The following is a 22,565-nucleotide window of genomic DNA, read 5'->3' on the forward strand; positions in this document are numbered from 1 at the left end:
TGATGTATGCCAGAGGCTACTATGAAGGGTGGTTTTAGACTAACCCCAGCTAAGAAACAACAAAATAGTCATCCATTGCTTTTTTTTAAGTTGTTTTAGACACCTTTGTTTTAGATGTTTGAAGTAATATCATTAACCAGGGTTGACATGTTTTAACCACATCACAAAACCCACACAATTACTTCAAGCTAGCAAACCCGTCACTAACTATCCTGTGCGCTCCTTCTCTAATGAAACACAAGCAGAGGGCGAGAGAATCCTAGCCATACTGGACCTCTAGTAGCTCTTGTTGCAATTCCCATCTTTGACCACTAGGTGCAACAATAACTACAGAAGCTAAGCCTTTACATAGGTGTGACGTGTGAAATGGCGAACAAGTCAATAGAGCTGCTTATATCTGCCAAATAGCTACAGTTTTAAGTCTTAAACACTAATCTTTAATCTTGTTTCTTATAAAAATAACTATTAGGCAAAAGCCAGACTTTTTGACATACACTTTATATTGCCAAAAGTTTTGGAACACCCCTCAAAGTCATTGAATTCAGGGGTTTGCCTCGGCCCCTTGGTTCCAGTAAAAGGAACTCTTAATGCTTCAGCATAGCAAGGCATTTTGGACAATTTCATTCTTCAAAATTTGGGGGAACAGTTTGGGGATGACCCCTTCCTGTTCCAACATGACTGCACACCAGCGCACAAAGCAAGGTCCATAAAGACATGGATGAGAATGTTTGGTGTGGAGGAACTTTACAGAGTCCTGACCTCAACCTGATAGAACACCTTTGGGATGAATTAGAGCAGAGACTGCAAGTGCCTGACCTCACAAATGCTCTTCTAGAGGAAAGGTCAAAAATTCCCATAAACACACTCCTAAACCTTGTGGAAAGCCTTCCCAGAAGAGTTGAAGCTGTTATAGCTGCAAAGGGCGGGCCATCTCCATACTACATTCATGTGCATGTAAAAGCAGATGTCCAAGTTTTGTCCTGGCTCGCAGTCTCCACTCTAATTCATCCCAAAGGTGTTTTATCATGTTGAGGTCAGGACTCTGTCAAGTTTCTCCACACCAAACTCACTCGTCCATGTCTTTATGGACCTTGCTTTGTGCACTGGTGTGCAGTCATTGGAACAGGAAGGGTTCAGTTGTTGGAACAGGAAGAGTTCATCCCCAAACTGTTCCCACAAAGTTGGGAGCATGAAATTGTCCAAAATGTCTTGGTATGCTGAAGCATTAAGAGTTCCTTTCACTGGAAGCCCAACCCCTGAATTCAATGATTTGTAAGGGTGTCCCAAAACTTTTGGCAAATATAGTCCATTTCACTAATTGGCTCCGGTGTGTATTTAAATTTAGAGCTCACGTTCACACAAATCGCCAGTAGGCGTTCCTACTGGTTGCCATAGCAATAATGTTTATCAATGGTTGGTGCAATTAGCACTTTAACTGACAATACATCAGTTTTCTTGCCGCTAAAATGGAACATTACGGAGGGAGAGCGTTTGTATATAAAATGCACCAGTGTATTTATGCATCATATACGAAATATGATAAAGGAGAAGGCTCTTTGTCATGGATCACGTGCGCTCTACTGTCTCCAAGTCGCTCCATATTTACATACAGTGAAACTTTTCACAACATTGTCACGTGGTTGGACACGCCCACATCTAGTAACCAAGCAAGCTCATAGCAAGTCCTACATCTCTATTGAAAATGAACGATCGCTGTATCCTTATTGAGGGTATCATTATTATTGCAGCAGCAAGAATAACCCCATCTATTTCACCTGTTCGCTGAGCCTGATGCATAGCACATAGTATTTAGGGCGTGACATCATGCTGAAAAGGAGGAGTCACAGATAGATAGATAGAGAATATCAAATCAGGCAAGTATAAAAGCGTATCAGAGGTGGCGCAGGGTAGTCTCTCAGAATCAGAACATTGGGGAGAGAGAGAGAGAGAGAGAGAGAGAGAGAGAGACGGCATCAGCACTGCGCCAGCATCGCCTCCCACTCTCTCCACTCTCCCAGTCTCCCACAGCCGGCATGGAGGCGGAAAGCCACGGTAAGAGCGCATCCTTTACCGCACTTGAGTCGTGACTGAATGAATCGCCTTTTGTAGCATTGCGTAGCATCATTTTTTTCTTTTGCACACACTTTATCGTTCCTGTGGGGTTTAATTCTTTCTTTGCGTATCTAAATACGTACGAAGTGCTTGAGGGCGCGCGCCAAGTTTGGGAGGAGAGAGAGAGAGAGAGAGAGAGCACGTCTGATCTCTTCATGGAGGTTAGAAATTATTAACTGAACTGATGCTGCGTCGAGGCTTTTCCTCAACACCGTGCCCAACCCTGGTCCTGTTTCATAACCACGTTCATGAACCATGATTGTTGATTTTTTTTTTCTTCTAGGTTCCCAAATCTGGTCCTGGTCTTGAAGTACCTCTTCATCATGCACATTTTTTGCTTTCAGTCTTTTCTCTCCTCCTCATTCAACTAATCAACAGCAGCACTTCCTGAGAGCACGGGGGTACTCCAGGACCAGCTTTGAGAACCTGTGGCCTAGAACTTTGTGTAACTCCTCACATTACGATGCAGAGTGGTTTTCAGTCGATACCACGATCTTTGGTGACTCTCGAGCCGTAATGTTTTACCGTATAATCCACGATGGTTTACGGTATGATGAAAAAATGCTCATTCCCCCCCCCACAATGGTCAAACTGCATTGCTCTGCTATTTTAAAGATGGAAAGATCTTAATTATTCATCGGTCAGCTTGCTAAATGCACGATGCATCTCAGAATAGCGCATCTCGGAATAGAGACTGTGGTTGCAGTGTTCCATTGCAGGAGATCATCTGTCGTTGAGCCTTCAAGATTTCTGCATGTAGATTGATCTCAAATTTGATTAGTGATTTTGTGGGATTTTAATATGTTGGCAATAATGATTTGGAACGCATTTTGCATGCGAGTTGGTCAAATGAGCAACAGTGGGAAAGAGAAAGACGACATGTTCAGGAAGAATCAAAACATTGTGTTTTTTTTGAAATTTCAATGTTACCTACACAATATGACATGCATAAGGTGCTGCAAACTTTCTGGTTCACGTTGACATGATTGAATGATATAATTGCTGCAGATTTATTAGCTGCACATTCATGGTATTAAGAGCTGCAATTGCAATGTGTGCCAAGAAAACATTCTCTACAATCAGCCTGATCTTTGCACACAGTGAGTCTGTAGTCCATTGTTGGCACAATATTCTGACCCTTCCATCCGCACGTTGCAGCAGAAATCGAGAGCAATCAGACCAGGAGGAAGCTCTCCAGCTTCAGTGAGCCTTTTCCCACTATAGCCTCAGATTCCTGTTCTTGGCTTACAGGAGTGGAACCTGATGGAGACTGTCTGTTTTTGTAGACCCTCTGCCTCAAGATTCAAGGTTCATAGCTTTCCTGTCGTCTCGAACCAAAATTTTTCACACCAGGCTGTGCAAACTCTAAAATCTGTTCCAGTTTCTGAAACACTCAGACTCCATCTCAGTCCATCTGGCACCAATAACCATGCCATGGCTAAAAATCACAGAGATCCTAATTATGTTCCCCTTAATTCTGATGTTTCATGTAAACATTACCAGAAATTCTGGATCTGTGTCTGTTTGATTTTATGCATTTGTGCTGCTGCTGCTACACGATTGGATAACTGCATGAATAAGTAGGTGTTCCTAATAAAGTGGCAGGTCGGGGGGTATTTTATTGGAGAAACATACAGAAATGATTGTTTATTCAGTTTTTATTTACAAATCCCATTTTATAATATTTTAAAAGAACACCTTTTCCATTTTCACAGAGCAGTGTTTTACATAATCATAGATTGGGAATTTTCGCATCGTGCACAGATATAAAACTTCTCCAGTTCTTCATTCTCTTCATAGCGTGTTTTCTGCCTCCTTCTCATCTCTCCTGAACCACTCGAGCTGAAGATTCACATCCGAACTGAATGAATGACGTGTCTCTTTTGTTCACATTTGACAAGTAAGAGTACAATTATATCACTCGCAAACTAGTTCCTTCAGACAGATACAGAATCGGTGCCGCTCTCGTTTAGACTCGACGCCAAATCTAGTTTAGTAAAAGGCACATTCTTCTTTTTTTTTTTAATAGGTCTAGCCAGTGTCACAGAGCCCCTTCAGAGCCCACAATCTAATGCAGTCTTTAAAAAGCTGCTGAAGCAGTCAGATGTCTTACACGTGCATGAGTCTGTACATGGAAGCGAACTAAAATGATTCATTCACTAAAAAGATTCGTTCAGAAAAACTGACTCGTTTATGAACGATACACTACATTATATAACTTCCTGGCCATTATAATGAATACCAATCAACACTTTTGCTCTTTGGTTCACCAAAATACACAACACACTATTCAGTAGGAGTCGAATTTGAGTGCACTAAAGGCCATTAATCCCTTAATGTACATCAGTCCACTCTGAGTACTTCATGCTATGTACACTACAAGTTTGCTGACCTCACCAAATGCAAAAAAACACCGTTTATCTCCTTTATTGGATCTTTGACTTCCTGTGTCCGATTTATCCCCTGAACGTTTTGTTCGTCTCCCTGTCCGTATCTCACTGAGATGGCTCTCCATTACACCATTCTGTAATCTTATAATTGACATTAAGCCCTGAAATTCAAGCTCTAATCAGGTTTACTCGATATCCATGAGAGCATGCTCTCCTCTGGCTGTCTTGCTTCCTTAGCCTAACCTTTATCATCCTTTTTGGAAGGAACAGTTCAAACAAAAATGGTTGTTTTTAGCCAGTTTTATAAATTATTTATTTATATATATATATATATATTAAACAAATAGTTTAGACATTGCTAAGGAATTAAGCATGGCTTTTAAACTGGGTCTAGGCACAGGAGTACGAGATGAGCTTTCAGGACTGCAGTATGTCACAATGTTGTGCAGAGCCAGAAGATATAAATACAGATTACTGAGTGACAAATTAAAGGAAAAAAAAAAAACAATGTAAAGTGTTTTAGTAATGTTTTGTGGCTCCAGCTGCCATAACAGGGTGTTGATATAGATTCTAGAAGTTTCTGAAAAGATGTACAGCATTCTTCCAAATGTTATTCTTTCTTCCTTTCTTTGATGATGGTGATGATGATGATGATGGAGAGTGTTCAGCACACTATATGGATAAGGATTATTCCTGGGGATATCCTGGAAGACACCTGTTTCATCAGCATAGTAATGATTTGTACAATAAAAGGAGATTATAGATGAGAATAAGCTTGTATTAATGTGACAGAGGCAGCAGTTTTTGCCGAGCGCATGTTTTCTGCATAGCTTTACTGTGTAGGTGTGTGTAGGTGTGTGTTTGCATCGGTGATGTAGCCAGAATTTGATAGCAGCGAGGCCTTGTTTATTAGTCAGTGGATTCTGTTAGCAAGCATTTTTACAACCTAGAGGGAAAACATCTCATATCATCATATGAGCATCTCATATCATATCATATCATATCATATCATATCATATCATATCATATCATATCATATCATATCATATCATATCCTTTCAGTCAGTCATTTTCAATCATTGTATTATCCTGATTAGGGTTACTGTGGATCCAGATCCTGTACCTGAAACCCTGCACGCAACCTTTAGGGGCAATTATTATTATTAACATTAATAATATACTGTACTGAATATGAATCTCCCATTAGGTCACTTTTTGAATGCATACATTGGTTATAGTTTACTATTATGTTTAGTAATAGTAAATTTTACTATAGTAATAGTATTCTGCTAAGAGCACATTAATAATATTACACTGTCTTCACAGTATTACATTTACAGCATTTTATCCAGAGTGAATGATATTTATCTCATTTTTTTTATGCAACTGAGCATTGAGGGCCCAGCAGTGGCAACACAGCAGTCCTGGGATTTGAAGTCACAACCTTCCAATCAGTAGCCCAACCACTAAACCACTGAGCTACCACATCCCTCTATTATAGGCCCTTTACTACTTATTGTATTACATAGAAGTTCACTTATACTACTTAAGTGCACTTAAAGCAACAATGCAATAAACTTGACTCCTATGCAAACGTGTGGAAAACCTGCCAGAGCTACACACGTGGACAAAATTGTTGGTCAAAAGGAAACGGCTGGACAAAAAAGAAAAAACCCATAATGGTCACTGAAATAACTTGAAACTGACAAAAGTAATAATAAATAAAAATTTATCAGACATTGCTTTTGGTTCAACAGAAGCATTTAAAAAAAAAAAAAAACTGGCCTGGACAAAAATGATGGCACCTCTAACTGCACAACCTTTTGAGGCAATCACTGCAATCAAGCGATTTCTGTAACTCTCAAGGAGACTTCTGCACCTGTCGACTGGTATTTTGGCCCAGTCCTCATGAGCAAACTGCTCCATCTGTCTCAGGGTTGAAGGCTGCCTTGTTTCAGCTCTTTCCACAGATGTTCCTGTGTGTTTTGGTTCATTAACCTGTTGGAGGACCCATGACCTGCGACTGAGACCAGGCTGTCTGACTCACTGCACATTTCACTCCAGAGTGCCTTGATAGTCTTGAGATTTCATTGTGTCCTGCCCAGATTCAAGACACTCTGTGCCAGATGCAGCAAAGCAGCACCAGAACATAACCGAGCCTCCTCCATCTGTCCAAAGGACATTCTCTCAGAAGCTGTGTGGCTTGTCGGTGTGCATTTTGGCAAAATCCAGTCCTCTTTTTATGATTTGGTTTCAACAGTGGAGTCCTCCTTGGTCATCTTCCATTAAGTCCACTTTGGCTCAAACAGTGAAGGATGGTGCGATCTGACACTGATGTAGCTTAACCTTGGAGTTTACCTCTAATCTTTTTGGAAGTTGTTATGGGCCCTTTGGTTACCATTCGTTTTATCTGTCTCTTCAATTTGTCAGCAATTTTCCTCTCGCGGCCATGTCCAGGGAGGTTGGCTACAGTCCAGTGGACCTTAAACCTCTGAATAATATGTGCAGCTGTAGTCACAGGAACATCAAGAACATTATTTTCAATCTTTTCTAGGGGTGCCATCATTTTTTGTCATTATTTTCTTTTTTTAATGCTTCTGTTGAACCTCTATTCAAAAGCAATGTCTGATTTCCATTAGTCAGTTTTCAGTAAATTTGTCAGTTTCAACTTATTTCAGGGACCACTGTGGGCCCTTTCTTTAATTGTAGGGTACCCACGGTTTTGTCCATGTGAGTATGAGATGCAAACATTATTAACTAAAAAACACATTTTATGATTAAACTTAAACACATCCTTAAATGTAACTCTCTGCTTTAACACATGCTGGGCCTAGTAATGTGTTCATAAATAACCTGGTTCTTATCGAAGATGATTGAGCTTACCTGTATATATGCCTCCATTTGTTCCCAGCAGTTATAAAAATTGTAATCTTTAGGGCAAAATAAATGCCATTGAGCCAAATCATTTGATTCACTGAACTGATACACTGAATCACTAGATACTGTATCGTTATGACTGGTTCAGGCTAATTAAGCAATACACACTGCCACCATTTTCACACAATTAACCCCATTGAAAATCTTTGAGGTGTACTTTATGCAGCGGTCCGACTCCACCATCATCGATATAAGACCTTAGCGAGAAATGAATTAACAGCGGAACCAAATGTTATGGCATTGCATAATCTTATTGAAATGATACCACAATGACCACAGTTCGCTCTAGTCAAAGCAATAGACTGTTCAAGGTAATAGTAGAGTGTGTGACTTTTGTTCTGGCCAGGCATTGAAATCAGCTGTCTAAAGCAAGTGTAAAGAATTATAATTATCACACCAGCGACTCTGTCGATTCCTGTTCTTTAAAAATAATCCAAGCAAGAACTTTCCTTGTTATAGTCCACTGCTGCTACACTATAGCTACACTATACATCACTTTGATTAACATAGAAGCACGTTGGACAGAAATAGGTGTAAGATGATTTCCATGCACAATAAATACTGTAGTCTGTTGTAGAAATGTTAGTAATGTAATTATTGGCTGGTTTTAATTATTATTTGAAATGATCCACTAAGTAAAGTTTACTTGAGAAGAATGTTTTTCCAGTGACTACAGAGTGACATTATCTAACAGAGCAACCACACACACACACACACACACACACAGTGGTGAAGACGAGTGGCGCTACAAGTTCATGTGTAGGCGCTGTTTTTCCTACTTAGCTAGCTTGCAGTAATTGTTGACTCATCTCAGAAGTGTACATTTACATTACACACATTTCCACTGACAACACACAAAAGAAGCAGATCATAATGGATAACCTACCTTTCAGTAGGAACAAAACAAACGCTAAGTGCTAATGCAAATACTGATCTCTTAGCCTGATCACATCAGCTTTAAACGCTGGTATCCACTGCCTAGATGTGTGTGTTTGTGTGTTTTGTTTTTTTTTTGCTAATGTCTGGGTCAATTTGACTTTTTGGCTGGCAGAAAGTCAAATTTGAGCTTAAATAGATAATTAAGCTGCATGAGATCATCAAACTCACAGAGACTGAATTATAATTTTAGGCATAATTTGGTTAAAAAAAATGATTTTAGGCAAAGAGGAACAAATATTGTCCATTTTAGATAAATAAATGCCACTGAGCCAAATCATTTGATTCACTGAACTGATTCACTGAATCACTAGATACTGCTATGGGTGGTTCAGGCTAATTAAGCAATATACACTGCCTGGTCAAAAAAAAACGTTACCACCACATTTATTTATTTATTTATTTATTTATTTATTTATTTATTTATTTATTTATTTATTTATGCATGCATGCATGCATGCATGCATGCATGCATGCATGCTAATGCCAGTGATGATTAGCATTGACTGATTTGACTTTTTGGCTGGGCAGAAGGTCAAATTCTAATCATTTGAAATGTGTCAGGATATATATGAGGACATAAGTGAAGATCTTTATTATCAAGATAAACAAGACAGACATAATGCAAAAACTTAATCAAACAACAGGGTCAAAAAGCAGGCAAGGATGAAAAAACAAATTGTGAATATCAAAACGAGGTCGAAATCAGAGAATCCATCACTGAATTAAACAGTTTGGTATTGAATGAGACGCAGCGACAGAGCATACACCCATCATCCATAACATTATGACCACCTGCCTAATATTGTGTTGGTCCCCCTTTTGCTGCTAAAACAGCCCTGACCCGTCAAGGCATGGACTCCACTAGATACCTGAAGGTGTGCTGTGGTATCTGGTACCAAAATGTTAGCAGCAAATCCTTTGAGTCCTGTAAGTAAGTTGTGAGGTGGGAACTCCATGTATCGGACTTCTTTGTCCAGCACATCCCGCAGATTGATATCTGGGGAATTTGGTGGTCAAGCCAATGCCTCAAACTCATTGTTTTGCTCATCAAACCATTCCTGAACCATTTTTGCTCTATGGCCTGGCACATTATGCTGCTGAAAGAGGCCACAGCCATCAGGGAATACTGTTTCCATGAAAGGGTGTACATGGTCTGCAACAATGCTTAGGTAGGTGGGACGTGTCAAAGTAACATCCACATGGAAGGCAGGACCCAAGGTTTCCCAGCAGAACATTGCACAAAGCATGACACTGCCTCCGCCGGCTTGCCTTCTTCCCATAGTGCATCCTGGTGCTGTTTTCACCAGGTAAGCGACGCACAATGGTCATAATATTATGCCTGATCGGTGTATACAGGGAGTTTTTCCTTGCCACCATCGCCACAGGCTTGCTCATTAGGGATAAAATAGGGATAAAATAGTTTAATAATTAAATTTAATAATTTATTCTTATTTCTAGTGATTTAGTTATTTTTTTTATTTTTTATTTTCATTTTTCCCCTCCCCTTTCTCTGTTCCTCTTCTTTTGTAAAGCTGCTTTGCGACAATGTTCATTGTAAAAGACGCTATACAAAAATCAGTTGAATTGAATTGAATTGAATATACTTCACAATGTATTCCTCATATATCGTGTCAGGGAGTTTTTCCTTCTAACGGTCACCTCTGGTTTGATCATTAGGGATAAATGTAAATTTAAAATTTATAAATACATTTAAATTGAATTTTAATTGTTATTAAGCATTAAAAGTAGCAGTTTTTTTTCCCTCTCACTTTTAACTGAGTAATATTTTCACTTATGTATAATTTCTCAGTAGCTTGTCCACCCTTGATGAGTTTGCTTTCTTCTGTAAGAGCCATTCGGAAGATCGCTATTAAGCCAGGTTTCTTTGTAATACATTTAGTGGCCACTAGGAGGCAACATTTTGGCAAATAAAGACCGAAGTATTTCAGATTCAGGGCTCTGTGGGATTTTGAGCTCACTCAGAACCACTCAGATTCTAACTCATACTGCAGCATCACTGTGCTTCAGTCCAGTAGGTGTTAGAGACAGAGTTTAGAGAGTTAGAGAGGTGTTAGAGATGTAGATGAAGCTTGTTAGGAGAGTGATGTTGTGTGTGTTTATCTCGCCTGGATGTGTGTGTGTGTGTGTGTGTGTGTGTGTACCAGAATATTATTTTACAGCACACTTGTTTCTGCTGGATTTCTTCACATTGAGACAGTTTTGTGGCTCAAACCATGTTTGTTGTGTATTGTTTTTCTAATGATTCCTGGTTAAGAGTTTTCTTACAGACACCACAATAATTTAAATGAAAAAATTTAACTAAGAATAATTTGTGGTATACCGTAACACACACTTTAGGTTAGTGGACACTGCTGAGGTAGCCTTGGGACAAAGAAGGGGTCTGTGAAACCCCCAAATTGATGGAAATTATTATTATTATTATTATTATTATTATTATTATTATTATTATTATTATTACTGAAGTCTTATTAATGGGTTTGCCTGGTCATTTGAATTGGGTATAAATGATCACAACTTGAGCCTGAAACTCATAAGCTGCTCAAAAGCTTCTGGTTACACGATTGCTCTTGACTATATAGTGTACAGTTGTAGAAATGGACATTATTTATAATCACACTCTCCACTGTTACCCAGATGAGGATGAGCTCCTTTTTGAGTCTGGTTTCTTCCTCATATCATATCTGGGAGTTTTTCCTCGCCACCGTTGCCTCTGGCTAGCTCGTTAGGGATAAATACAAATAAAATTTGTAACCTTTATTGTTTATTCTGAATTTTTATATTCCTGTGAAGTTACATTGAGACGATGTCCAATGTTAAAAGTGCTATACATATAGAGTGGAACTGAATTAAATTAGAGTGTCGATTTAGAGAGATTTATGAGATTTAGAACTCTACTACGAGATTTAGACGGTTGAAGCATGTTTGGTGTCATAGTGCAGGGGTAATGTGTCGATTCCAAAAGATCAGCATTGTGCAATTCCCTGACAGACCACTAGAGGGGGTGTCTGCAGGTTTACTATCACCTGTCACCTTTTTCCAGTTTGCTCCTAACGTGTTGCCTTATTTGTAGCTGCCCTCTTGGGTCTGTCTTTGTTAAGTCATTGTTTGTTGTTGCGTTTGGTTCCTTGGGCTTTTATTAGTTTTTATAGGTGGGGTCTTTGTATTCAGTGACACCTTCAGTGTTTATTTCATGTTCTGTTTGTTGCGTTGCGTGGTTTAAGGACTGTTTTTATCCTGCACTTGGGTCTGAGTGGCTGCATCCCTTCCGAAACCTATCCTAAGTCTGTGACCTGTTGAACCAGTGTTAATGTATTCAATGATAGAGACTTTAAAGCACTTTTGTACATCGCTCTGGATAAGAGCGTCTGCCAAATGCCAGAAATGTAAAAAAGATGTTCAAATTCAAATGAAAATGAACTGTTTTAATGTTTCTCAGTTCAGTTATGTGGATACTGTGTACACTTTTGAATTCAGTAAATTCAGCAAGCTGTTTTTAGGTGAAATATTATAGTATACGAACATAGTAAACGTTCCTGAAATGATGTCCTGCTCTTACGGACATTTAGGGCACTGTGAGATCTACGAGAGGTCAGATAGCAGGGTGGAAGTCCACACTCATGGGTTTCAGAATTTCCTAAAAGTGGAAGTGCAGGCCGAAATGTGAAGCATGACACGCTGGCTGAGTCGGTGGGAAATGGACATCGTGTCCTCTGATGCCTTTTTTTCTTCCCCTTGATGTGCAACTGCAGCGTTTACTGTCGAGCTCCAGTGCATGTGCCATGGCAGGATTTATTTATTTTTATTTGTTTTTATTGCATTTTTAGAGTAATCAGCATTGGAAGCAGTGAATGTATCCTACTAAGTGCTGGGGGGGGGCACAAATAGATACATAAATTAGTTTAATAGTAATACAAGAAAAATACATAAATAAATGAACAAAAGGACAGCAGTGTGCTTCAACTTCATCAAATTTCATTATCATCCTATGGGTACAGTAGCATTTAAGGATACATACTCAGCTTGAGATCAGTACCAAGACAATTCAAAGGACTAGACTGTCATTTATGAAATGATTCAGATTTACTTTTTAGTATACATCCAATCTTTTCCACAAAATACAACTTCTTTATTCAAGGCCATCCAATCCTTGATAAGCGGGGATTCCGTATTGAGCCATTTATTATATTTATAATTATCTTTCTCCTCGACATCAGTAAAGACAGCTGAGTACTCCAGGAATAAAGAGGGCCAATGAAGAATGTGCCAATGGACCATTGTTTCATTTCAGACATTGGGGAGAAACAGTGGTGGTTTTTGGTGGCTTATCCGATCTATTCTCGGGTCACGGGGAGCCTGTGCCTATCTCAGGCGTCATCGGGCATCAAGGCAGGATACACCCTGGACGGAGTGCCAACCCATCACAGGGCACACACACACACTCATTCACTCACACACTACGGAAAGTTTATAGACTCCAATCAGCCTAGTAGCATGTCTTTGGACTGTGGGAGGAAACTGGAGGAAACCCACCAAGCACGGAGAGAACATGCAAACTCCACACACACAGTGAGTGGGAGTGAGACTCGAACCCATGACGCTGGAGGTGTGAGGCGAATGTGCCACCCAGTGGTGTTTATTTTGCTATATTTATTTGGAGAAATGTAAGCTCTGTGGACGATCCTGAACTGCATTTCTGGAACCATGAAGCCAAATCTTTTATTTTTATTTCTTTTGTTTTACAGTCTTTCCCTGCCATTCTGCCTGTGTCTAAATATCTTTCTCTCATTCTTAGCATCTCTAAACATATCACCTGTTTTGCTGCCTTTCTCATCATCTCCATGCGGATTTTCTGTGTATTTCTCTTGTTCTCATTTTTGATTCCTGTGTGCAAAGCCCAGTGTTTCTATTGATTTCTAGTCTATCATGAGAACTCCAAACTCCGCCCATTTATACATCACTTCAACATAATATCATGAAGGATTTATGATCACTAACCATCACGAACGCTGCCCGAAGTTACAGTTCCCTCATTCTCAGTCTCATTCTTGTAGCGTAAACATGAACAAACAGCTATGTGATGTTATTTGAGATAGCAGTGAAAACATGCAGGGGTACACACAGGAAAAAAGCTCAATGAATAATTAAAATGCTCTGAATATAATCACACACCAAACTCATACCTGAGCTGAAAATCAAACCCATGATGCCGGTGTTTTGCACCAGAAACATTACCACTGCATTATGATACCATACATGCCTTCGTTGCCTAGATTTAGTACAGAAATACTATAGATATAATTCTCATCAATGACAATATCCTCATGAGGTTTCACCATGTAAATAGGTTATACTGTGGAAATTCACCGTGCTTATTCTACATCATTCAATCTAGTAATTAGAATAGCTTCAAGTAACTTTAGGATAAGAAATGCAAGCAAGTTGTTTGCTAAGAAACATCACATTTTATAGAAACTACATAAATCTATATAATAATAATAATAAATAATAAATAAATATTATTTATAAATATAAATATAAATTTATAATAATAAATCTGACCAGCCTTATATTCCTGTACCAATTTAGAGTATTTGTTCCTTATATTTAATATCCACTGCTACAAAAAACAACAGCATTACAGAGTCAGTTTCCTGCTTGAACTGGAGCTGCATTTATGGGTAAATTCCATTGTCATGTTTTTCCGTTTAGAGCAATAGCTGAAATGATGATAATAAAGTGTGCATCAGCTGTTTCCATTAAATAATGATGACTGGATTTTCAGTTTAGACAGTTGGACAGTAACATGCAGGGATGTGTAGGAAGGAAACTCCTTTATTTACAAAAGTGCAGCATTTATTTAAAAAAAAATGACTGAGATTAAGGTTAGATTGAAGGGTCTTTATTTGTCACATAAATACTACATACATGCTGTAATGTAATCCCTTAATTCCACAGTGCAACAATGAACTAAGGACTAAACGATCTATAAAAACAGGTAATGACATATGCAATTAATGCAATGTAATAAACGTGTAATAAAATATCTGTGTGTGTGTGTGTGTGTGTGTGTGTGTTCAGTATAAGCAACTGTATTTTTTGCCTAAATGTCAGGACGGATCGGAACACGTGTTAGACAATATAAGCAACTCGCCCACCTGTTGCCAAGCAACAGCGTCATCTTTATGAATGCTGATATTATTTTTTTGAGCCTTAACTACTGAAAGAGCTGATGGAAAGAGATCATGAAAGAAAACGAAACCGCGAATCATACTGAGATTTGAGTGAGTTCAGTTCAGTTATTCAATAACACTATTTTAAAAAAACCCATTAGAAACAGGTTTCGGTAAGATGAGGATATATTTCTGACCACATTTCCCTTAATATGATGAACGAGTGGGACTGTTTGCTGTAACTTCTGCTGCATGCGTGTTGTGTAATTTCAGAGAAAGACTACAAGCCTTGTGTGGGTTGCGTCTAATTGTGTAACTTTTGCACAACCAGCCTGACGTGTTTATTTTTCTGACAAGGTTTGTGTTGATTATATATCTGCGAATCAGCAGAGACAATTCGAGAGTGAGAGAGAGAGAGGGAGAGAGAGAGAGAGGGAGAGAGAGAGAGAGGGGAGGCAAAGAGAGCACTAAGTCCTTATACAGATAGAGAGGAAGGCTGTGATTGCCAGATCGCTGAGAGACGTACCAGGATTAGCACACACTCTCTGTTTCACAGTGTTCACACACACTTGGACAAAAGGACGTTTTAAAAAAGAGCATTATGGAGAAGGAACTAGCTTTGAGTAACCTTGGAGTAACTCGATAAAAGTCCATGATTATGGCCATTGAACTGACTTTCACACACACACACACACACAAGCTTCTGATGGTTTGAAATTGGAGAAGAGAAAGAGGACGTCGCAGGAGAGCCGAGAGTGAGGACTAATTTGGCATAAAAACACTTTCATAGAGCAACATAATGGGGACTGTGAGTGAGCTGTGTATGTCCAGCCTTCAGGCTTTCATGTGTCCACCAGTGACGATCCCGTGTCCAGGTAAGACAACAGATTCGGCTACAGAGAAAATAACTTGCTTAAGATATTAAAATCTTACTAGATAGCTGCTACCGTCATCTCGAATCTTGTGTGTTCCTGCTTCTGTTATCGGTCATCTTAGGTTCTGGGTTGTCCTGGGTTCTGTCCAGTTGTCTAGGGTTGTTTTGTATTTGATGTTGTGAAGTGTGTCCTTGGGAAGCTGTTCAAAGTTTTCGCTTTGAAATGCTATACTTTAAATACAACTTACTGTTCTTATTAAAACTCAGTTTAAAGCTGATAGAGGAAGGTGTGGTGGAGATTTATGTGGTTTATATAGTGAGAAAATAAAAGTGGGAAAAGATTTCCTAGAGGAATATTTATCTCTGTTAAAATTCTTTGGACTGATCTACCGTGTCAATTGAAAAACATTGCAAAACGAAAGAAATACCAAATATTGATTTTTAGAAGTTTTAAGTGTTACTGAAATGTTACTAAAAATATTTTTTTCCCCATCTTAAATAATTTAATATACACTTTATTTGTTGCCCAGAGGATCATAATAAATTATGTATGCATGCTGGTACAAACAGGAAGTGCCTATACATGGAAGTGCTGCATGTGTAAGTTTCCTTCATGTATATGTACTTCCTGTATGTCTTTTCATGTATAAGCAAATCAGTGGAGTGTTTTTGAACAGGAAAACAACCGACAACCTTTTAAAAGCTGTGACAAAATAAGCTTTTCACGTCAAGATATAGTTGTAAACGTACAGGGAAGTGCAGAGAACCAGTGAGATTGCAAGCTGCAAAGATCTGAAACCTTTCTCCAGTCCACAGGTAACACTCTTAATTCTGCAATCAAAGATAACTCCAGTCTGTCTTTTAGTATTTACCGTGAAAGATGTGATCTTTTATGGAGTCTGAGAGATTTATTTTATTTATTTATTCTATATCCACTCTAGTTAAAAGTTTGCTATATTACGGATAATGCCATTCAGCTACTCACCACAACTGGTGCATGTGAGAATTCGCCCTTGCTTGATATTTTATTATTAAACAGAGTGATGCAGCAGCGCTATAATCTTTCAGTCCGTCCAGGACTCAGATCTCCATGTGTGTACTCTCGGCTCAAATAGATCAGGTTCCGAAGCTTCAACATTCAGTCTAGTGACAGCATCTGTGATCAAAGCGTGTAGTTTATTAGATCGCCAACAATCAGAGTCAGCTTCTGGCCACGCCACTGTCTCAACTATTTGAAGCTGACATTTATCTCATATGTTTGAGATTGTTAAAATTCTTTACATAATAATAATAATAACAACAATAATAATAATAAGAGGAGGAATATAAGACATCATAATAGAATAACAGAAATACATATTGCCAAACTAATTAGCACCAGAATTGTTCAGGACATCACAAATGTACTTCAGTTACATGATTTACAGAAATGTTAGAACAGCTACATTGTTAAGCATGATGTGGAGCAGAGAGTCTAAAATCACTGTAAACCACGCCCTCACGATGGCTTATTGCTTTTATAAAACCGGTACATATACAAAGCAAGTGCTTTATCTCAAAGCACTTTTCACAGTCTGCACCAGGCTTCCTCAGATCCTCCAGCACTGCTCGACTGGTCCCACTGTCTCTCAGGGTACAGGAAGGTAAATGAACTCCGTCTAGATGTCTGAATATCTCAGTCACTGGCTCTCTTCAAATGGCGTGTTAAGACCTACCTCTTCATGAAAAACTAGCACTTGTACCTGAAAGAATCTTGCTGTATTCCTCCCAGTGGAGCTTTAGACTGATGATGTTCTGAGTCAGTCACCCAGTGAACGAGTATCGAATTCAAAAAGCATTTCTGTAAGTTGATCTGGATAAGGACATTAAGCCAAGTGCCTTAAATGTCAAGTCTAGAAGCTTTTATTGTCATTTCAGTCATATATATATAGCTGACGCAGTATAGAGTGAAATGAAACAACGTTCCTCCAGGACCCTGGTGCTACATAAATTGAAGACAGAGCTAGGACTTAAAGTAAGTTGTCCTAGCCACATAAAGTGCATCATGTGCATCCTAATGCAAAAAGTGCAAGACAAAAAGACAATATAAAACACTACAGGATAGATACAAAGGACACGAAATAGTGCCAACCAGTGTACATTCTGTATATTATGTTGTACAGTACATTGTGCAAAGGATTGTAAACAAAGAGTGCAAAAAAAAACGGCATGTAAACAGATTTAATATGGGTAGTGATATAGACATGGATGTATGTTGAATGAGTGTTTGAGTGTGTGTATGAGTTCAGTTCACAGAGTTAATTAATTAATTATTCATTTATTGTTAACCTAATACAGTGGTACCTCGGTGTTTGACCTTAATTTGTTAAGTCTTGTCGAATACCATTTTGGTCGAAAACCAAATTATTTTTCCCCATAGGAAATAATGTAAGATGAATTAATCTGTTTCAACTCGATGGTTGATCTCACAACTTTCCTCTTGGCAATATTGATGCCTGATTTCCCCTTTACCACAAAAGATAGTGTGGGGTTATAACACAAGCACTCACAGATGATGCTTTCAGACCAGATGACCCGTGTAAATTGCTTCATTTCTATTGTCTACGCCAGGATAGGCCGCATGGAAAGCGTGTGCAGTCAAAAGAGTTCTTTTCAGGTCGGGTCGAACACTGAGTGTTTGTGTCAAAAATACAGTTCACATTAACATTCATTCGCATTTTGTTGGAAATGTTGATATTCGTTGCGATCCTGTATGAAACAAGAACTGGCGTTCCTGACGGTTGAGTTGTACACCGAAAATATTTTGTACACCGAAGTCAAATTGACTCGAAAATTTTAATCGTTTACCGAAAATTCGTACACGGGGTGGTCGAGGGCCGAGATACCACTGTAATCATTCTTCCAGAAAACTGTTGAATAAAAGTAACTTTCTTAGGTGTTTTAAGCAAAACAAAAACCTCCATTCTTTTTTTTTCTTATCTTCCTCCTCAATCCTGTCCATCTCTTTCAACCACATCTCCATGCTTAGCTCATCCAGTAAATCAAAATAAAATGTAAATAAAGACATTTCGAAACAATTTATTTTCCTCAGTAATACTGATGTAATGAGGTTACAGATGTGTGTTTAACTCTTTTACCAGAGCACAAAAAACAGAATTTCTTCCTGTTATCTTGTGCCCGTGTTCAGCATTCACAGTCCACAGTAGTGATTAATGGCTCATATGTAAGTAGACACTCAAGGCTTAGGTTTTTTATTTATTTATTTACCTAGCCTACTATAAGCAACATATTCATAAATTTTCCAAATTCATCCAAAAAGTTTTACACAATGTTTCTAGCCTCAAAGTAAATGATGATATCAAACCCATGTCTGAGATGCCCCAAGTGCTTGTTCATAAGCATCTAAAATTGAATAGCGTTATCTTAACACCTATTAAAATCCTGTGTAACGTTATCCTAACAGAGGGAAAAACATCTCACACTGAAAGCCAACAGCGTCGCCGCTAATTTTATGACAGACTTGTGGTGATAAAATAACAAATTTGTTCATTCTGATTGAAAATGTCTGATAAGCCGGTCTACTGGTCCAAAGGGTTAAAGAGGGTTAAAGTTAAAACGGATTTGAATGTGGAACTAACTGTTTGATAAGTAAAGTGTTTCAGAGTGTACTTTTTCTTTACATGTATCCTGAGACACATTTTCTTGTGCATCTTTGATGTTGTCATGTTTCAAAAACATCATCATGGTGTCATTATGCTCAGCTGAAGTCCCACAGTAAAGCAGTTAAAGCTGTCAAAAAGAGCAGATAGACGTTGGCTGAACTTTCCTGATAAACCCAGATCTCCTAATATTGCTTTTCTGGTCCTTTCTGGAAGCAAACAATTCTGAATGTTTTTAAATTGTTTTTATCAGATGCACATGTTTGGAAGACCTTGTTACCTTTTATCACTAGCTCTGCATTTTAGCTGCACATGAGGCATAGGGGATGTTTACTGCCCATCATTCGACCGACCCAGAAGAACCCGCCTGCTTTCCACAGCAAAATAATACAGGAAGCGGGGCCACAAACAAAAAAAAACTGACATTATGCTTGTTCTTGTGATCTGATTGTTGCTTTTTTGCTGCCAGTGTATAGAAAGACGAACTAAAAGTTAATGACAGCATGGCTGCTCGAGGACAATAAAAGAAGTGGGAAATCACGCTAGATAATGGTTAGCTTGTGACAACATATGTTTGAGGAGCAGGAAGGCACTGTTCCTCAGAGAGCGGTAATTTGGGGCTGTCTGATAGCTTCGCTTTTACTGAGGGTGGACATGGCTCCGGGGGCTGTGTGCTGCAGGAACATAATAAGCTGCTAGAAGCAGAGCTGATGTGATTTTTGCCACCTACTGGAGGTTTCTATAGGGTTTAGGTCAAGGACGGTTAATCTAGAAGGTTTTTATAACGGGGTTTTTCTCCAGTAATCCCTCAGTTTCGTCCAGTTGCCACACTCCAACTAACTCTCGTTGGTCACCATGCGAAACACAGTCTAGGGCATTTTACATTCCACTTAACTACGGTGGCTGAGAGTGCAAAACAAAATAACAAACCCAAAAGCAAAATAACAACAAATCAGAAAACAAACAAACAAACAAAAAAATCCAAAAACAGAATAAAACATCAGAAAACAAAGCAACATTTCAGACAAACCGGAAAAGGTAGGTCTAGTTTGTGCGAATGGAATTCTTACCCCTGACTGGACGAGGCTCTCCGCGACCCTGTGTAGAATAAGCAGTTTACAAAATGGATGGATGATTGGAAAAAAAACCCATAAAGCATGGATTGATGGTCATACTAAAATATAGTTAGTAGAAGCTAGTTGCCTCGCTACTTTTAGTTAGCAACTCCCTAACATCAGGAGCGCAATAGTGTGGCACAGTTATACAATAAGAATCCAATTCAGATGATTCACATTTTAAATCTCTTCAGATATATAGAAATGTTTGTGATGGCAGACTGGGATGGACAGATGTGTGCCAAAGGTGAAGGGTATCGAGTCTTCATGTTGAGTACTAAGAGATTCAGAGCTGCTTCAAAGGGAATCCATTGCACGTGAATCCAGTCTGCGATCCTCAAAGCTGATTTTCAAAGCCTGTTTGTTGTGTGCGTCTCAGTCTCCTCCTCTCTCTTCCATTTACTCTTTGCTTTTAGTTTACATATTCAGGATGAAAAAAAGCTCAGAATCATTTCATACAATGAAGTAGAAAGATGATAAGTGAATACATTGATTACCGGAACATTCCGGAAACAGCAGTTTAGAGCAAATCTCTAAATTGTGCATAATGATAGAGATTGTTGATATATTGACGTTCTGTCCAGGGTGTCCCACACCATGTGCCCTGAGGCCTCTGGGGGATTTTTAATCATTGCCATTGATAGAGCGTTTCATATCTGATGTGGATAGAGGATATGCAATATCAGCTCCACCATTTTTGGCTGGTGTTGTCCCAGTACTGGTACTTGTATCAGATCTTTACACTAATGCCGTCTAAGGACTGAGGTTTGGTATTGATGTGAACTAGTTGAAATGCAGTTGGAATATATAAGAGGGTTAAAGATACAGGGAGTGTGTCATTGCAGGATGTGGATGTTGTCGCAAACACAGAGTGAGCTGTTTGTTTAACACTTTTATGTGGAATTTGGAACAACTATCACTTACATTTGGCTTCATCAAATATATTCACACTGCAGATATAAAGTCCTGAATCGTTAGGTAACACACACACACACACACACAAATACATGCATCAGCTGCATCAGTATTAACAGCCCAGCCTTCTAGTGATGCGTGTCCGCTGAATGATTTTATGAGTCAAAGCTACCAACTCATCAGTTGGTATATGTCAGGATTTACTGGGACAATTCCCTGCTAGACCACCAGAGGGGGCACTTGCAAGTGTATTGCTACAGCTTCTTTAATGTCATGTGGTTCAAATTCAAATTCAGATTTTATTCGTCACATACATAATGGTACGCAGTGTGATGTGCAGTGAAATGCTTACACGACTGATATGACCCTAGGAAAAGGAAAAGGAATAAGAACAGAACAAAAGACGATAAAAAATATAAAAATAAAATAAAAAAAATACAAAATATAAAAAATAAGAATACGAATTATACTAAAATACGAAATATAAAAATATAAAAACAAGTTCACAGTAGCAAAAGAATAAGAATTAAACTAAAATACGAAATATAAAAATATAAAAGCAAGTTCACAGTAGCAAAAAACATAATAGAATAAAAACAGAATAAAATATAATAAATATAAATAAAGTAGGGTATGTATATATAATATGTATATAAAATAAGAATATGTGTATGTGTAAAAGTGTAAAATGTACATACAGGAAGTGTAAAATACAACAGCTGTGATGCAAAGTTATGTAAAATTATAAAAATTAAATAAAGTGTAGTGCAATAGTGTCCAAGATGCAGACAGCAGCAGTACTGGGTGGTCACGAAGTGGAATGAGGTGATGAGAGAGTTATGTCACCTTTCATTTCATTTCATTGTCTGCACCACCTATCCAATCTATCCTCGGGTCATCAAGGCAGGATACACCCTGGACGGAGTGCCAACCCATTGCAGGGCACATACACACACACTCATTCACTCATGCAACCACACACACTACGGGCAATTTAGAGACTCCAGTCAGCCTGGTAGCATGTCTTTGGACTGTGGAAGGAAACCGGAGCACCCGGAGGAAACCCACCAAGCATGGGGAGAACGTGCAAACTCCACACACACAGTGAGCGGGAGCGAGAGTCGAACCCAGGATGCTGGAGGTGTGAGGCGAACGTGCTGGTTATGTCACCTGTTTCCCATTATTCTTTATACTTGCCCTTTTGTATCTGTCTTTGTCAGGTCATTGTTCAATGCCTCATTCAGTTTTTAGGCACTTTGTTTTGTTTGTCAATGTTGTGCCTTTTGTTTCATTAATGCCTTCACAACCCCAGGTATTCATGTGTTGTTTATTTCGTGTCATTCGTTCAGTTACGTCGTGTTGTTAGTGTCATTTTAAGTTAATAAAAACAAGTTAAGTTGTTATCCTGCACCTGGGTCTGATTTCTGGTAATG

The 22,565-nt window shown here is 38.8% G+C and overlaps 1 protein-coding gene across 2 annotated transcripts in view; it reads left to right on the top strand.

Moving 5' to 3' along the window:
- The first annotated feature begins 2,011 nt into the window (after positions 1-2,011).
- The window catches only part of cyth1a (cytohesin 1a), a 72,616-nt gene continuing 52,062 nt past the window's right edge, over positions 2,012-22,565 (top strand). The window contains exon 1 of one of the 2 annotated variants that reach the window (XM_058409005.1): positions 2,012-2,052. In XM_058409005.1, the coding sequence (XP_058264988.1) occupies positions 2,034-2,052 (19 nt within the window). In that variant the 5' untranslated portion in view covers positions 2,012-2,033. Of the gene's footprint in view, positions 2,053-15,100; positions 15,445-22,565 lie in introns of those variants that run through there. The other variant, XM_058409003.1, reaches the window with a different exon arrangement.

This window comes from Hemibagrus wyckioides, linkage group LG02 (assembly GCF_019097595.1).
Source record: "Hemibagrus wyckioides isolate EC202008001 linkage group LG02, SWU_Hwy_1.0, whole genome shotgun sequence".
In the NCBI taxonomy this organism is placed as follows: Eukaryota; Metazoa; Chordata; class Actinopteri; order Siluriformes; family Bagridae; genus Hemibagrus; species Hemibagrus wyckioides.